The following is a 16823-nucleotide window of genomic DNA, read 5'->3' as shown; positions in this document are numbered from 1 at the left end:
AACCACAAAGAGTAACAGAGGTGCTACAAACACATGCAGCATTAATACAGTTGGGGAACTAAAATGGCTCCTGTGTTCTAGTTTTTATTTTGTTTGTTTATTGCCAAAGTTATTTTACGTGTCCGCCGCCTGGTGTAGTTGTAATGTCTGTCCTGCAGGGGGCGCTGGCGGCCCGTCAGTGAGCGGGTAATGCTGCTTTAACAGAAGAGAAGAAGAGTGCGGCCTGTGTAAACAAAGCCTCAGTCCAGCTGAGAAACCGACAAACTGTTTCATCCGCTGAAAACATGAGCAGAAACTTCTCCCAACGACACTAAAGGACGTGAATACTCGGCTTTTACCAAACAGCCGAACCAGTCGGGTCAGAACCGAAGCAACGAGCCGTTTAGTTAGTGCGCTAATTGACTAGCATCAGCATGCTAAAGTTACCAGGAAATAACAGGTTCACTTTTGTTTGTCTGTCTGTCTGTCTGTCTCAGTCTAACGTCGTTTGTTCTCGTGTCTCCTTTAACGAACTAATTGTTCAGCGCTAACTAGCTCTGCTAACTTTAGCAGATTTTACATGAGGTTCGGTTCTGCTCCGCAGGGTCTGAGGACAAACTAGACTTCCGTCTCAACGGTTCGACCCGGAGCGGCCATGATCCGGGCCGCGGTCTGACCGCGACACCATGGCCGCAGAGCTGTTTCCCGCTAAGAAGCTGGTGCCGTCCGCTTCGATCCAACAGTACCAGCAGCAGAACCTGACCAACAACAACACCTGCGGCCCCGCCCCGAGCTGCTGCACCTGGCAGGGCCTGTACCCGACCGTTCGGGAGAGGTGAGGCAGAACCGGGACAGAACCCAGAGGCTCCGCACACTGTACACAGTATCATAAATACTATTAGGAATACTATTTAAAATGGTGTTAAAAGTACTAATAAATATAGTAATAAAATTATATTAAATATAGTATTAAAAATATGATTTTAATTAGTGTTAAATATGGTATTAAAATGTGATTTAATTAGTGTTAAATATAGTACTAAGAATAGTATTAAAAAATGATCCTTGTGGTTCTTCAGATGAGTTTCCAGTCAGTGAAAGAAGAAACATTTTCAGCCTCAGTTTAAAAACCTGAGCAGAACTGGCCCCTGAGCACCAAAGAGTTTGTTTTTGTGAAATGGTTAAATAAGTAACAGGCACCATGGACTGAACAAACCTTTCAGACTGCAGCTGTGCTGAGGTGCTGTATGATTTTTTTCTTGGAATAAGATCAGAACTTTTTGCTTTTCATCGTCAGAGCAGAGCAAGTCACAGTCGGTGATTCTGTCTGGTATATAATCACAAAACCATTTCAGTATCTGACGTGCATCATCCTTCATGTATTTGATGTTATGTTTGTGAAAAACTCACCGTTTACACAAAGACACAGGGATCAAGAACTTGTCCTGCGAGTGTGTGATCTGACAAGTTCTGCATCCATTGAGGATGTGTGATTCCAAAACACCTGCCAGTATTTTACCTTGAATTTCTGGACCAGTTTTATTTGTACAGGAATCATTGCAGCTGGTTAATCCTGTGTCTTTGTAGGAATTCAGTCATGTTCAACAACGAGATGATGGCAGACGTTCACTTTGTGGTCGGGCCGCCCGGCGGGACACAACGAGTGCCGGGACACAAGGTGACACCCTGCAGACTCAGCATGAAGGCTCACGGCCGCCAGCAGCAGTGTGGATTTTCATTAATGTACAAAGATAAAACGGGAATAGTTTAAATTAACGGTCAGAGAATTCTCAGTAAACAGACAAAACTTTTACCTTGAATCTTTGATAAAGTCGTGCTTTGTTTCGTGTCTGGGATGTGCAGTGTAGTGACACTGTAGGTTTCAAAACGAGGCTGGGTCACTGTGAGGTTCACACTGAGGCTTGTGCTGTTTACAGTCAGGAAGTGTAACAGACTGCAGTCCAGTCACATGACCACACTCTCAGGTGGGAATCTGGTGTCTGACGCTGTCTTGTCGTTCTCTGCTCTGACAGTATGTCCTGGCTGTGGGCAGCTCCGTGTTCCACGCCATGTTCTACGGAGAACTGGCCGAGGATCAGGACGAGATCCGGATCCCCGATGTGGAACCTCCTTCATTCCTGGCCATGCTGAAGTATGTCGACCTCTCGTTTATTTTATCCTTTTAATGTAAAAGCTCCTGTAGAATCTGTGTTGGCAGATTTTCAGCAGCATAAAACACAAAAGGTTTTAGGTGAACCTCTTGTCTCCCTGTGATCGTGGGTTCTGTTGCCCCAGGTACATCTACTGTGATGAGATCGACCTGTGTGCTGACACGGTGCTCGCAACCCTCTACGCTGCCAAAAAGTACATTGTGCCTCACCTGGCTCGGGCCTGCGTCAACTTCCTGGAGACCAGCCTGAGCGCCAAGAACGCCTGCGTGCTGCTGTCCCAGAGCTGCCTGTTCGAGGAGCCCGACCTGACGCAGCGTTGCTGGGAGGTGATCGACGCCCAGGCCGAGCTCGCTCTGCGCTCTGAGGGCTTCTGTGACATCGACACCCAGACGCTGGAGAGCATCCTGCGGCGGGAGACACTCAACGCCAAAGAGATGGTGGTGTTTGAGGCGGCGCTGAACTGGGCCGAGGCTGAGTGCCAACGACAAGACCTGCAGCCGACCATCGAGAACAAGCGGCTGGTGCTGGGGAAGGCCATCTACCTGATCCGTGTCCCCACCATGGGGCTGGAGGAGTTTGCCAATGGAGCAGCGCAGTCTGGTGTGCTCACGCTCAACGAGACCAACGACATCTTCCTGTGGTACACCGCCGCCAAGAAGCCCGAACTGTTATTCTGCACCAAACCTCGTAAAGGCCTGGCGCCTCAGCGCTGCCACCGTTTCCAGTCCTGTGCTTACAGGAGCAACCAGTGGCGGTACCGCGGCCGCTGTGACAGCATCCAGTTCGCTGTGGACAAGCGCATCTTCATCGCCGGCTTCGGCCTGTACGGTTCCAGCTGCGGTTCGGCCGAGTACAGCGCCAAGATCGAGCTGAAGCGTCAGGGCGTGCCGATGGCGCAGAAGATCATCAAGTACTTCTCAGACGGCTCCAGCAGCACTTTCCCCGTCTGGTTCGAGTACCCGGTGCAAATTGAGCCCGACACCTTCTACACTGCCAGTGTGGTGCTGGACGGCAACGAGCTGAGTTACTTTGGCCAGGAGGGCATGACCGAGGTGCAGTGTGGGAAAGTGACCTTCCAGTTCCAGTGCTCCTCGGACAGCACCAACGGCACTGGAGTTCAGGGAGGCCAGATCCCTGAACTCATCTTCTACGCCTGAGCCGGAGTGGAAGGAGGACACCACAGAGATTTCTGCTTCACTGCCTTGTGTAGTTTTATTTTGAAAGTGTAGAGCAGGAAGCTGTTGAAGGGGACTCCTGGATTTCCTGACCTAAAGACAGTTTGATGGAAACTTGAAGTTCCTGGCCACCTCAGCAGCAGCTGGTGTTGTGTCCTGGTCACCGTTTAAGTTTCTCCTGGTTACACTAAAAGTGGCAGGTAAAAATCTGCAGAGGAGAGGGGTGTTATGGGTAATACCCACTAGCAGGTCTGTGTGTGTTAATCCATCTTCTCTTCTGGAGGTGGGTTTGAAATGGACACGTTAAATGTTAACTCATTAATCCATATTCTTGTTATAATCATTTCCCATGAAGAAAAACAAATATATAGTTTCAGTTAAGAATCTTTTTCTAAAGCAGGAGGAGCTGGGGACTATTTTCAGCAGCGGATGAATCAACATTTGGTCTGTATTGAGTGTTAGTGGCAGCAGGACAGTGTGTGGGACTGAGTTAGAATGAAGTCCAGTGCGTGTTGATGCTGATGGTTTGTGGACACAGTGGTTTGGATCTGCACGTGTAGAATTATAGAACATTGTTCTCCAGGTCCAGCCCAGCTGTGAGCAGCACCCAGTGGTTCTCATGATCACGTACATTTGTCTGTACTCGGTAACAAAACTGAAGATGTTCAGTTCATTGTTTTTGAAACTGAAAAAGCAGTAAATCTTAAAAAGTGACAACTATTGGAATAGTTATTCATTTCCTTTAATCGGCCTCATCAGTGTCAAAATGATTTGAGTATTGACATTTTGCCTGTTCATAGACATGTGGTTCTGCTTTTAGACACTTTACTCCATGTAGATTCATGAAGATGCTCTGGTAAAGTGACCTGCAGGCATGGACAGAAAACTGATCGTGCTGATCCAAACCACAGGTTGTGTGATGAGACGGAGTCTGTGCGTGGTTCAGCTCAAGTCCTCCTGCTCCTCCTCTGAAACGTCCCCGCTGTTACTGAAGGACTTTAAAAGCTGGACTTCTGGGCCTGTGCGGGACTTTACTGTTCCAGCTGAATCCAAACGTTTCTGTTTCCGTTGGCTCTCTGCTTTGATGAACTGTTGTTGTTTCAGCCATAATCCCCTGAAGCTGCGGTCTAGCTGCAGCACACCAGGCCGTCTGAAAGCGTTTTGACTTGATCTGTGTTTTTTAATGTATTGACCGTGTTTCTCACACTACTTGTGTATCATCAGTGGCTCCTGTGCTTTTATTTGTAAAACCATCACTTCAGTTGTTCCTTTATGGTTCCATTATCATTGCAGTTGTGTAACTATATTCCTGGGGACGGACTGTTTTATACCTGAGTTTATTTTTGGATGTCTTTGTGGTCTGATTCCAGCTTGAATGTGCGGTGACTCAGTGGCCTTATGAATGTGCTGAACTTTGAAAATAAAAGCTGCAGTCGGTTTGTTGAGGTTTTCTGTGAATCGGCTATGAAACACTGTGATGTTGGTTGTTGAACAGGAAACTTGGTTCTCCCATCGCCCTCCTTGGGTCCTGCTGACTTTGGTGGTTCTTCCCTTGTAGCACCAGCAGGAGGTTTGTGGTTCAGAGAGTTTGCAATAAAAATGTCCAACAGGTTCATTCTCCTAATAAAATGATCCCTGACGTTCTCGTGTTGTTCTAATGTACTTTCTAATAATCTAATGATACATGTTCAGACTGTGTTTAAACCCCTGGTCTGCAGACGGACTCGGATGTCGCTGCTCAGTAGATTTTTTTTTTTTTTTTTTTCAATTTATGACCATTTATTATTTTGGACTCATCCTTCCAGTCTGTTCTGTTTCAGTAGATCCATGAGGAACCGTGTATGAATGAAACCAGGCTCAGAGGCACCGGCAAAGAAAATAGATAAGGACCTGATCAATATTTTAACAGAAAGAAAATACAGATCAATTTAAAAAAGATCATGTTCAGGTTTATCAGCTTATATCATTTATATGTATAAATACATTAGATGTGACTGTGTAAACACGTTATAAACAATAAGACGTTTCATATTTTTAAAATTATTTCGTTGACGTAGTGAAAAATTAAATTTACGATGCGACAGGTTTGTCCCTCTTCTCTTCCCGTAGGAAGGAATGCGGAAGTACAGAGGAAGTGACGTGCTTGGAGAGCTCAGAGTCCATCCTAAACAGCTGTTCAGCTTCCGGTCCACCTCAGGTGTGTCCTCGTCAGAATGCACAGGTTACGGATCATTTCGGGGCACCTGGCGCCCTCCGGTTCCGCGGACTGCAGGCGGGCCGTGCGAAGGGTGGACTGCGGGTCCGGAGCGGTGCGGAGCCACGGCCCGGAGGACGTGGTTGTGGTCCACGGACTGAGGACCGCCATCGGCAAAGCCAAGAGAGGGGCCTTTAAGGTAAGCGTGCTCGCACCTGCGCTGTTCGGTGTTCAGTGAGCGGAACAAAGTTGGACCCGGTTCGCCCAGATCCACAACATATAACCAGGTTTAAAGCGAACGGCATTAAAAAGAGTTTAACGAAGTTAATCCGCCTGTTTTAGCTGCTTCGTGGTCCATGTGCCTCTGATGCAGGCTGGGAACTAATCGATATTAATCGATACAAGTCTCTTATTGAAAACAAACGTGTTTATCGATTAGTTGGATCTGGTGATGCAGCTGTTCACACGGGGATGTGGATGTTCCTGGTTTGATGTTTGCATTGATCTCGATATTGGTTTGTAAATATCAGATAAATCAATGAATGGAACATGTTTGTTGCAGCCCCACACTGATGTTCTTCTATATTTATGAGACCCTGTGTGTGTGTTTATCAGGGGTATGAAGGGTTGTTGTTAGTACTGGTCCAAAGTCTGGGGTCAGCTCGGCTACACCAGGGGTCACTGACCCCGGTCCTCGAGGGCACCTGTCCTGCTGGTTTTCCAGCTGTGCTGTGCTGTGCTCAGCCAATCAGGAACTGGAAGGGCAGGGATAGTTGGACAACCAGCAGGTGACCAGTGTCGGTGACCGCTGCACCACCCTAATGTGTGTAACCTGTCCTGAGTATCCCTCATGTCTGCAGGACACCACGCCGGACGAGCTGCTGAGTGCGGCGATGACAGCTGTGCTGACGGATGTTGGACTGTCGCCCGACAAGCTGGGAGACGTGTGTGTGGGTGAGAGGAGGCTTTTATTCTGAAAGGTGTACAGGAAGGAGGCTAAATTAGAGCTGAGGTTGAGAACGATGTAACAGAAGGTGTTTAAAATAGCAAACAGTTGTAACTGCAGGTTGGATGGTGAGATAACTGGTCACACGTCAAACAGCTGCACTTGGTCTAATAACCTGCGGGTCCTAAAGACCCAGTGTGTTTTAATATGCTGAGCTGAAGGTGGAGTCAGGTATGAAACAGGTTGATCACGTTCGTGACCACGAAGCTAAGGAGCAGGAAGAGGAGCTTCTGTCTGAGCTGCAGCACTAAACTGTGACTGTCGCTCCTGTGCGACTGAAATAATTAACGCAATGATTTTACCAGGTGACTTAACCCTGGACCAACTCTAGTCCTCAACTGCTTTAAAAGACTCTTTAGTCCAGAACCAGGTGGGTTACCATGTAAACCTTCACCTGTGTGCAGGTAACGTGCTGCAGCCCGGGGCTGGTGCTCTGATGGCCAGAGTGGCTCACTTCCTCAGGTAGGTGTGATGAGTCCTGCAGTGATGCTGTCTCTGTCCTGGTCAGTGTGTCTCACTCTGACTTGGTTTCAGTGGGTTTCCAGAGACGGTTCCTGTCTACACCGTGAACAGACAGTGCTCCTCCGGCCTGCAGGCTCTTTTCAACATAGCAGGTAAAAACTGCTCTCACTCAGACTAATCATGGTCTCACACAAACGGGTTTGACACTTGGAACTAGCAGTGAGAACACATCAATGTTTCTGGATTTGAACCTTTTCTGCAGGAGCCATCAGGAGCGGATCCATTGACTTGGGCCTCGCATGCGGGTACGTTTATCTGTGACTCGGTCTCTAAAACTACAGATAAAATGAAGTAATGCTCTGCAGGACCAGACTGTGACATCATTTGCATGTCTGTGTGCCACAGTGTGGAGAGCATGTCTCTGCGGTCCATGGGAAATCCAGGAGACCTGAGCTCCAGGCTGACGGACAACGAGAAGGCCAGAGACTGCATCATTCCCATGGGGTGAGACCTGCTCCGTGAGGGGTCCACAATGAAAGATGACGACAGGCCGGATGTGCAGAGGACGTCGAGATCTGTGACCATCCTGATGGTTTCTGTGTTTATTTCTGCAGCATCACGTCTGAGAACGTCGCCGAGAGATTCGGAGTCTCCAGAGAGAAGCAGGACGCCTTCGCTCTGAGTTCACAGCAAAAGTAATTCAACAGGTTTTTTCCCCAAAGACCAGGTTTGAGAATATTTTAACATAAGGCCCGAAGATAAACTAAACCAGAATATATATATGTACCCAGCAGTATATAAAGTACTTCAAATTAGAAGTATATAAGGTGGTTAACGTCAGCTACCCGGCGGTATATAAAGTACTTCAAATTAGAAGTATATAAGGTGGTTAAACGGTCAGCTACCCGGCGGTATCTAAGTACTTCAATTAGAAGTATATAAGGTAGTTAACGTCAGCTACCCGTCTCGGCGGTAATAAAGTACTTCAAATTAGAAGTATATAAGTAGTTAACGTCAGCTACCAGCTGATATAAATTACTTTCAAATTTAGAAGTATATATGGTAGTTAACGTCAGCTACCAGCGGTATATAAGTACTTCAAATTAGAAGTATATAAGGTAGTTAACGTCAGCTACCCAGCGGTATATAAAGTACTTCAGATCAGAAGTACATAAGGTAGTTAACGTCAGCTACCCAGGGGTATATAAAGTACTTCAAATTAGAAGTATATAAGGTAGTTAACGTCAGCTACCCAGCGGTATATAAAGTACTTCAAATTAGAAGTATATAAGGTGGTTAACGTCAGCTACCCAGCGGTATATAAAGTACTTCAAATTAGAAGTATATAAAGTAGTTAACGTAGTATATAAAGTACTTAGCATTATGGCCGAGCTCCGACATGTTTGACAAGGTTCCCCCTGGTTCTCACAGAGCAGCTCGGGCTCAGAGCACCGGACTGTTCGACCAGGAGATCGTCCCTGTGTCCACCAGGCTTGTGGACGACGAGGGTAACGAGCGGGAGGTGACGGTCAGGAAGGACGGCGGGATCAGACCGGGGACGACTCTGGCGGGTCTGGGGAAGCTGCAGCCGGCTTTCAAACCCGACGGCAGCACCACAGCAGGTGAGTCTCAGCTGTTCGAGCAGGTGAGCGGATCAGTCGGCCCCAGCGGTAACACGTGCATGTTCTGTGTCAGGTAACTCCAGCCAGGTGAGTGACGGAGCAGCGGCCGTGCTGATTGGTCGCAGGTCTGCGGTGGAGGCTCTGGGTCTGCCGGTCCTGGGGGTCCTGAGGGCCAGTGCAGTGGTGGGGGTTCCTCCTGATATTATGGGTATTGGACCAGCAGTCGCCATCCCAGCCGCTCTGGAACAAGCCGGTACGTGTGTGTGTGTGTGTGTGTGTGTCCATGGTGTCACAGGGCTGCTGGTTTCTGTCTGGGGGTTCAGGTCAAGGGTTTCATGACATACTGGAAACAAACTGTGCTTTAGTTTAGCAGGTGCAATAATAATGTGGTGCTGCAGCTTATTATGGGTTGTTGTGTAAAATACCGTAATTTCCAGACTATAAGTCTCTTTTGGCAGAAACAGCCTTGTTGAAGTTGCATTTCTGATGATACTAATTATATCTATCTACATTGGTCTATGAACAACGTAGACTAGACATCGGGGTGGGGGGAGATGACGAGGTGTGTCCTCCTCCTCCAAACTTTGTTTCAGCTGCAGTCTGCGGTACAGTCTACCCCCGAGAAGTAGGATGTAGGAACGTTCCTACTGTGAATCTCAGGTTTACTGTCTCTTTGTTTTATCATTTTCACTTGTGTTGCACCAGGAGTTTTAGTTTGGCATGAACCTTTTAACTTTAATATCTTCAGCTGAGTCAAGACTCTAACACTAGTGACCACGTGACAGATTGATTGTAAATATACACATATAAGTCACATGACTGTCTAAGTCGCTCTACAGGCAACTTATAGTCTGGAAAATACGGAACATAGTCCACATACGATGTTTACACACTTTGTGAGGACCACATGTTGTAGTTTGGACTTGGACCTGAACTGATTAGACGGACTGTGTGTATCACTGCTGTTGTTACCGTGGGTTTTCTAGTCTGGCGTCAGTTTGACACTTTGCTCTTAACGAGTCCGTCTCCCCCCTCAGGACTGACCGTGGCGGATATCGACGTGTTTGAAATCAACGAGGCGTTCGCCAGTCAGGTGAGTCCATCAGAAAACCGAATCCATGTGAACACTTCTGTTACCTCCCCACTTTGTCCCACAGGAGTTTGAGCAGTGTGGGATTCTGTCTCCATCCCGGTACCAGGATGGTGGAGAGGATGTAGTAACTCTGGGTTTCTGTACATTTGATATTTGTGTTCACACTGGTCATTTTCCCACCGTCCTGTTGGCCTGGGGACAGAATTCTGGTTTGTTTTGTGATGAACTGTGGACTAAGTCTTTCCTGCTGCTCAGGCCTTGTACTGTGTGGAGAAACTGGGAATCCCGGTGGAGAAGGTGAACCCGAACGGAGGCGCCATCGCTCTGGGTCACCCTCTGGGCTGCACCGGAGCACGACAGGTGGTGACGCTGCTGCACGAGCTGAAACGCAGAGGCAGGAGGTTCGTCTCGGCTGCTGCACCCTCCCACTCTTTATATGTCACGGACTCATTTCAAACGTGCTCAGGTGTGGTAAAGGTGCTTTCCTGCTGTGACTGTCGTCTGCAGGGCGTTCGGTGTCGTGTCCATGTGCATTGGGACGGGGATGGGAGCAGCTGCTGTCTTCGAATACCCTGGAGTGTAGGAGCGCTGACTCGGAGCCCCTTTCAGACTGGACGGCCAACCTGAAGATGCTTTTCCCCACACGGCTCCTGACACGTGGACCCGGGATGACCCAGACCGAGCTGTGGTGTCACGGACTTTGGTCTGATGCATCCAATCAGAGGTTTGAAGGACAGGTTCACAGTGTGAGTCAGGTTCCACGTCTGAAAGGGGCTAAAGAGTCTTAAACAATAATCTCCTGGTGATTTCGTGCTGCTGTGCATCAGCGTTGACACAAGTAGCAGCTGATTAGTGCCTTTGATTTCATGCTGATCTAATCAGGGGTGAGGGGGTGTCGGGCCAAGCTCACTGGTTCTGCCCGAGGCCTGCAGCACCTCAGATCCCTGTGACCTATGCTCATCTGCTGAACAGGTCCATATGAAGTGGGTCAGACCTGTTTCTACTGCAGATCAGCACCGCTAACGATGCTAACACTGTGATGGCACATTCCCAGTAACTTCTTCACAATAAAAGCTTCCTGCTGCCGCACCAGTGCTAAGCTTCTCTAGGTTTAACTAAACAGCTTTGTCTCCAGCAGCTTGTAGCTTCTAACTGGATCTTCATGTTAAAAGCTCTTATTGTGAAGCAGCTTTAGGAAGTGGAGTCCAAAACAGGATTTGGTGTGAAATGTGGCACAAACAGAAGGTAAACAGGTTTGCTGGTATGAGAACCCAGGCTACCCCCTTTATAAACACATTACGTGGTAGGAACCATCAAGGACCAAACTGTTAACATGTGTGTTAACTACAGTGACTCTTTAATTACTCTGTTAAATGCACTTTTTCTGATTCTTGTGTAGAAATAAAAATAAATCAGCTCAACATGGTCATGTGTTTACTCTAAATCTTCCTCAGTCCAGGTTCTGTTCCTGCTGTTGCCATTTCGTTCCTGAACAAAAAGAGTCTGGAGTCCGTTTCCCCTCAGACCTACACGAGCTTCTGCTTCTTCCGAGCCTGAAACTGCTCCGTTTTGTTTCTAATCGATTTGATGAGCAGAGACAAACTGGGGTCCATTGATTTCTTTGCTGTTGAAGAGTCAGCATCAGGGTCCCGTTTCTGCCCTGCCACTTCCTGTTTACCGGCAGCAGGCTCCACCTGTGTGGGTTTGGCCTTCTGAGCATTGAAGACCTCCACCTGCCGCCGCTGCTCCTCCTCTCGTCTGCGCTGCTTCTCGGCCAGGATGTTCTGTGTGGCTTTGGTCTTCTTGTAGCTGGGGTGGGACGGGTCCAGGTTGAACAGGTGGGAGGTGAACATGGCCTGGAATCGAGGGTCTTTAACATCCACCTGGACACAGAAAACGGTTCGTCACACAGACAGTCCCCACAAGTTTGTTTTTTTTTTTTTTTCAGGAACAGTCTCAATGTGTTTCTTTACAAATCAACTGGGATGAGCGTCAAACACCCAACGGTCGGTTTATCAGGGAAACCGACACAGGGGTTCCTAATAAACTGACCGGGTCCGACACAGAGGTTCCTAATAAACCGACCGGGTCCGACACAGGGGTTCCTAATAAACCAACTGTAGTTTTTGACAGATGTTTGTACATTCAAATCAAATCGGTCTCACCTGGAAGTCGTCCTCCTCCAGGGGCTCCTTGTTCTTCTTCTGCAGCTTCTTCCTCTTCTTCTTGCTCAGGTTCTGCTGCTCCACGATCTTGTCGTAGTTAAAATGTTTGTGTTTGGCGTCGGCCGCGTCGTCCTCCATCAGCAGCGCCATCTCAGCCTGAACACACAGAAACAGCGTTACAGGTTCAGGGGGTCCTGGTGGTTGTCATGGTGACAGATGTGATGAGCTTAGTTTAACCTCTGACCTTTTGTTTCTCCAGCTCCTCCTCCTCCTCAGCCGTTCGCTCCTCTTCCTGCTGCTTCTTCTTTCCCTTCTGCTTCTTCTTCATCCCTGCAGACACATCACACACTGACCCAAAGCTTCCTGCTTGTTTTAAAACCAACTACTACATTTCCCCTCATCTGATTCCTTTGACACGCTGAATAAAGTTTCTGATCCTCAGTGAAGTCGTGTTGTTACGAAGCCCTCGATCAAAGAAAACAAACGTGGAGAGGAACAACAGAGATAACGTCCCCGTTTCTAACTGATCTGGGAGGTTTAACCTGTAGCGCCGAGCTCCTCCGCGAAGAACGGGTCGCTGAGGTCGACGTCTGGAGGAAGCTCATCGTCGCTCAGCTCTTCTTCTGCTGCTGCTCCCTGAGGTCAACAGGAAACATCAGTTAAATCTCACGGCAGCTGTTCCTCCACCTGCACCTGTCCGTCTCTCTGCTCACCTGTTTCCTTTGAGCTTTCTTCTGCTTCTTCTTCTCCTTCTTCTTCTGCAGGAAGTCCTCCCAGGGCGTCAGATTGTCCTTGGCCTCCAGCTTCTTCTTCACCAGCTGCTCCGTCGTCTCCTTCAGCCCTGCACACAGGAACACACACGATCAAGTAAAGCCAGTGGGGCCACAAACACAGACGTGGGTTAGGGTTAGAACGTGTCCTGGTACCTGGCACCCAGGTGATCTCCATCTCCATGTCTTTGTCTTCCTGCAGCTTCTTGTCTTTGTCCTGGATGCCTTTCAGCAGATTCCTGTACTTGGAGATCTGCTCCTCACTTTTCTTCTTCTTCTTCTTCTTCTTCTCTCCCTCCACAACAGGCTCTTCTGTCTCTTTAACTGCGACTTGAAGGAAACAGACAAAACCGTCAGCGTCGCTTCATCTCATCACAGAAGAAGAAGAGCGGAAACATACTCAGGTTATATACAACATCTTGTATTTTTCAGGTCACTGATTTCCAAAGTGTTTCTCACCCTCTGCTGGATTCTCTTCATCTCCCTCCTCATCCTCCTCGTCACTGGAGGAGGCCAGGTAGGCGTTAAAGTCCATGTCCAGGAGCTCGTTTTTGTTGAACTTCCTGTTCATGGCGGTCACACGCTCGTGGTCTATCTCGTCCCACGTCAGCTGCACCTGATTGGTTTAACACAACAGATGTTCATATTTCCCACAGACACTCATTTCCAAAGAGAAAGAATAAATTAGCGAAAGAGAAAACAAGGGGCCGCAGGTCCTCTTACCTTCGAGGCGGCCGTGGCAGACGAGGTGAACAGTTTGGGTGTGTAGGACAACAGGTTGACGTCCTTCGCCGTGTCTTTAGGCTCCTCGTCAAACTTCACCTCGTCAGGAACAAACCTGTTTAGCCAAGATCAGGACAGATACAGAGAATCTTAAAAAGGAAGCAGAAAACCAAACTCTGGGTTTTAGGTTGGTGCTCTGTGTGTCCTCGGGTTTATTGCCAGTACCGGAGGTCCAGGACGGAGCAGCTGCTCTCGTACTCGTAGCCGTCACACTCCTGGTAGATCTTGGCGGCTGTGTCGGCCGAGTCGCACTCCACCACTGCGTAGTAATATTTCAGACGCTTGAACTGGTAATCACGCACCTTCTCCCTGTAAACCCTGAGAGGAGACACACACACACACAAATCCAGAGGGAGAACTCTTCATTTAGAAACCCTGACCCACACTCGTTAGAGGGCCAGGCCCCAGAAATAACAGAGGCTCCGTTACAAAGTCAGTAAATCAGCACAGTTTTATCTCTGAGGTCAGAGCTCGTACCTTCCCACAGAGGTTTACACTGGTCCCCACAAGGTGAAGACTCCTGTTCAGGTGAGATTATGGTGTGTTTGTGTGTGTGTGTGTGTGTGTGTGTTACCTCTCCTCCTCTGTGTCGTCCTCCGAGTCGTCGGGCAGTGCCTTCAGCTCCATTGGTCCCTGCGTCTCCTCCATCTTCAACCTCTCCTTCCCAAACTCTGACGGGTAAATCTGGACAACAACACCCAGCATGCACTGCTGCTCATCTCTGGTGCACAGACTCAATGTTCATCAACTAAACCTGATGAAAAGTTCGACCATGTCCAGTGATGAGCTGAAGCCACTTTAACAGTCGATCTATCTGTCAGTGACTTCTCTGATTGGTCAGGCAGGTGGATTCTAGTGATAAAAACTGACCTCACCTCCTGTAGTTCAGTTTCCTACCTTGACAGACTGCACGGCGCCTCCTGTTGGCGTGAAGGAGCTGAACAGAGCCAGCAGGTCTTTGGCTTTTATGCGGTCCCAGTCCATGTTGCAGACAGCCAGTCGGGTAGAAACCTGACACACACACAAACACACACACACACGTGTTATAGTCGAGGCAGGTGAACTGAGCCCGGTCCTGCTGGAGGTTTCTTCTGTTAAGGGAGTTTTTCCTGTCCGCTGCTCATAAGGGATTTGTCGGGTTCTATGGAAAGTCCCTTGAGACGACTGTTGTGATCTGGTGCCATACAAAACAGTTTCCTTTCTCCCCCACCAGACGCCATCTCACCTCTTCACTCCGCGGTGCGTCTTTGCACAGCTCTCCCCAGTCGTGTTCGATCTCCTCTTCCTCTCGCCGCAAGATGACCTCCACGTCATCGTCGTCATCTTCGTCTGAGCTGGTCTCTATGTTGCCCTTCCCTCTGGCCAGATCCGGCCCACTGTCACTGTCCTCCTCCGAGTCCAAACCGGACTCATCCAAACCGCTCGCCACATCACTTTCCTCCTCTGCTGTGTCCTCCTTCTCCTCCTCCTTCTCCTCCTCCTCGTCCTCCTCCCCCTCCTCGCTGCCGTCTGCGTCTCCCAGATCGTCATCTTCGTCCTCTGTTTGCTGCTGCTCCTCCTCTTCGTCATCTGTGGAGAATAAGGAACAGCCAGAGAAAGAGACTTCACGTTCAGTTTTCAGCTGCTCACATTATTGTACCGAGCACAGCAGCAACTTAGAGTCGCTGTTTCATAATTTTGTTCCCCTGCAGGTAAGACCTGGGCCAGACTTTCTTCAACCTGGTATAACCTGGAGGAGGCGTTTGAGAAAACTAGCTAGGAAAGTTTATTAGTAGCTCTACGTAGTCACCAGAGTTTTCTGCCCCGTCATGTTTTCCTTTTCTGCTTTGTTTATGGTCTGAGTTAAAGACCACAGAGTAAAAACCTGCAGCCTGGTCCCGAGAGTCATCCAGTCCAAACTCTTCTACACTAATAAACTACCTCTGTGTTTCTTCCATCTTAAGTTAAACCTAGACCTGTCTCAGAAACTTCACTCTGTATGTGATGAATTTATTTTTCAGTAGCAAATCAGTCGGTCAGACTTAGACCATCTGCAGCACTGAGACTCCTCACCTGTACCGAGACCAGAAACCAGATCTCCCTTGTACTGGTGCCCAGTGAACTATAGTGGCTGAGATGCAGCAAGTGTGAAAATAACAAACCGTCATCTTCCACAACAGGCTGCTCTCCTCTGTCGGCCCCCACCAGCCTCTCCTTCACTTTCTTCTTCCGGTCCTCCTGGTCCTCCTCATCATCCTCATCCTCAGAGTCGGACAGTTTGTAGAAACGCTTCAGGTCCTCTGTGGAGGTGTGGTTGATGGGACGACCTCGCTTGTCCACCGTGTACTTCACCTTGAAGCGCTTGTCGTGAAACATGGACTGGAAACGTTTGTCGATCTTGACTTTGCGCTCTTTCTCCGGCATCTCCCAGAAGCGCGGGTCTTTCTGGACCCGGAGGAAGCGCTCATCGCCATCCTGGTTCTTCTGGGACGACATGGGGCCCAAAGGTCTGCGTCACCTGCCAAACAGAAAGAGCAGATGATGTTGGGTGGAGTCCAACCTGCCCTTGGAACCGTCCAGCTGTTTAAGTTATTTACTGACATGTAAAGATTGTTAAACCTTCTGTGGTGGATCAGCTGGAACAACCTTCTGTTGTTAAATTACTCAAAGAAACTGAGTCTTCTTGGCTCTGAGAACATTGTATAATATAATATAAGACAGTATTTAACGGCCTAAGAAAAAAACTAAAAATATAATAAAAGATAAAAATAAACATTTGTAGTCTCAGGAAGTGGAGTCAGACCTGCTGCTCTTTCACAGTAAAAGCCCAGAACCCTGGATCCCGGACATTTATAAACAATAACAACAAACGGTCAAGCTAAAGCTCCGGTGTCGGAAACACCGATGTTCTGGTCGGAACCCGCAAGAACCCGCAAGAACCCGCAGCTGCGGTTCAGCGACATGTAAACAAACCAAATGCAAACGGCGGGAACCAAACAGCTGACCGTCTCTGGGGAGAGAGACTGAAAACACGTTTTAAAACGAGACAACGACATGAAACAACGACAACAACACGATATAAAAATGTAACTTACCGTTTCCTCGCTCTGCCTTTGGCCACACGTGTTTTCCCAGCATGCAACTGCTTCGTGACCTTTCTTCGTCCCGCCCCCTTTTTCCGACGGCAGCCGACGAGGGACAAACGGCGTCTAAATAATAGTTTACCTGTTACTGGTTAAAAACCAGTTTCATGTTTCACCACAGCTGTGACGTAACAGCTCAGTCGGTTTTTCATTGACAAACTAATCAATGAAATGATAATTAGTTTCAGCTCAAATATTCTTCTTTGTGTTAAGGACATTTAAACTACAGGAACAGTTTGAGCTAAATCTAAAATGATCTCCACAGAAATCTGTCAGGCGGA

The 16823-nt window shown here is 48.3% G+C and overlaps 3 protein-coding genes across 6 annotated transcripts; 2 read left to right on the top strand and 1 right to left on the bottom strand.

The window, feature by feature from the left end:
• Window positions 1–207: 207 nt before the first annotated feature.
• LOC113140190 (BTB/POZ domain-containing protein 3-like) lies at window positions 208–4969 on the top strand. Of its 2 annotated transcripts, none has more exons than XM_026323960.1 (5): window positions 208–439; window positions 584–814; window positions 1567–1657; window positions 2013–2131; window positions 2275–4969. In XM_026323960.1, exons 2-5 carry the CDS (start codon window positions 666–668, stop codon window positions 3305–3307), a joined length of 1392 nt encoding a protein of 463 aa, XP_026179745.1. In that variant the 5' UTR covers window positions 208–439; window positions 584–665; the 3' UTR covers window positions 3308–4969. The 2 variants fall into 2 exon arrangements, with proteins under 2 accessions (XP_026179745.1, XP_026179746.1); XM_026323961.1 differs by having other exon boundaries at window positions 208–358; window positions 2275–3307.
• A 469-nt stretch (window positions 4970–5438) lies between these two features.
• Window positions 5439–11128, top strand: acaa1 (acetyl-CoA acyltransferase 1). The gene is made up of 12 exons (XM_026323926.2): window positions 5439–5718; window positions 6380–6473; window positions 6930–6987; window positions 7060–7139; window positions 7250–7292; window positions 7393–7491; window positions 7602–7682; window positions 8419–8609; window positions 8683–8862; window positions 9647–9702; window positions 9958–10103; window positions 10210–11128. Exons 1-12 carry the CDS (start codon window positions 5539–5541, stop codon window positions 10283–10285), a joined length of 1284 nt encoding a protein of 427 aa, XP_026179711.1. The 5' UTR covers window positions 5439–5538; the 3' UTR covers window positions 10286–11128.
• esf1 (ESF1, nucleolar pre-rRNA processing protein, homolog (S. cerevisiae)) lies at window positions 11041–16567 on the bottom strand. Of its 3 annotated transcripts, none has more exons than XM_026323923.1 (14): window positions 16495–16567; window positions 15562–15917; window positions 14646–14989; window positions 14318–14431; window positions 13995–14104; window positions 13586–13738; window positions 13361–13475; window positions 13097–13253; window positions 12794–12967; window positions 12581–12708; window positions 12410–12503; window positions 12112–12197; window positions 11868–12023; window positions 11041–11585 (listed from the first exon to the last, which is right to left on the bottom strand). In XM_026323923.1, the coding sequence occupies exons 2-14, from the start codon at window positions 15893–15895 to the stop codon at window positions 11229–11231; spliced, it is 2322 nt and encodes a 773-aa protein (XP_026179708.1). In that variant the 5' UTR covers window positions 15896–15917; window positions 16495–16567; the 3' UTR covers window positions 11041–11228. The 3 variants fall into 3 exon arrangements, with proteins under 3 accessions (XP_026179708.1, XP_026179710.1, XP_026179709.1); XM_026323925.1 differs by having other exon boundaries at window positions 12794–12961; XM_026323924.1 differs by lacking the exon at window positions 16495–16567 and adding an exon at window positions 16001–16084.
• Window positions 16568–16823: the final 256 nt, after the last annotated feature.

This window comes from Mastacembelus armatus, unplaced genomic scaffold, assembly GCF_900324485.2.
Source record: "Mastacembelus armatus unplaced genomic scaffold, fMasArm1.2, whole genome shotgun sequence".
Classification (NCBI taxonomy): Eukaryota; Metazoa; Chordata; class Actinopteri; order Synbranchiformes; family Mastacembelidae; genus Mastacembelus; species Mastacembelus armatus.
Note: the sequence above shows the minus strand (reverse complement) of the source record. Positions and strands in the feature narration are given on the sequence as shown.

What these genes read in the sequence shown, in the direction of transcription:
- LOC113140190 (XM_026323960.1), top strand. Translation starts at nt 666, where the DNA reads ATGGCCGCAGAGCTGTTTCCCGCTAAGAAGCTGGTGCCGTCCGCTTCG. An exon ending in AACGAGTGCCGGGACACAAG is followed by an intron (nt 1,658 to 2,012) that starts GTGACACCCTGC and finishes CTGCTCTGACAG; the next exon opens with TATGTCCTGGCTGTGGGCAG. An exon ending in TCATTCCTGGCCATGCTGAA is followed by an intron (nt 2,132 to 2,274) that starts GTATGTCGACCT and finishes CTGTTGCCCCAG; the next exon opens with GTACATCTACTGTGATGAGA.
- acaa1 (XM_026323926.2), top strand. Translation starts at nt 5,539, where the DNA reads ATGCACAGGTTACGGATCATTTCGGGGCACCTGGCGCCCTCCGGTTCC. An exon ending in CGACGGCAGCACCACAGCAG is followed by an intron (nt 8,610 to 8,682) that starts GTGAGTCTCAGC and finishes GTTCTGTGTCAG; the next exon opens with GTAACTCCAGCCAGGTGAGT. An exon ending in AGCCGCTCTGGAACAAGCCG is followed by an intron (nt 8,863 to 9,646) that starts GTACGTGTGTGT and finishes CTCCCCCCTCAG; the next exon opens with GACTGACCGTGGCGGATATC.
- esf1 (XM_026323923.1), bottom strand. Translation starts at nt 15,895, where the DNA reads ATGTCGTCCCAGAAGAACCAGGATGGCGATGAGCGCTTCCTCCGGGTC. An exon ending in AGAAAGCTCAAAGGAAACAG is followed by an intron (nt 12,504 to 12,580) that starts GTGAGCAGAGAG and finishes TGTTGACCTCAG; the next exon opens with GGAGCAGCAGCAGAAGAAGA. An exon ending in GGAGGAGCTCGGCGCTACAG is followed by an intron (nt 12,198 to 12,409) that starts GTTAAACCTCCC and finishes ATGTGTCTGCAG; the next exon opens with GGATGAAGAAGAAGCAGAAG.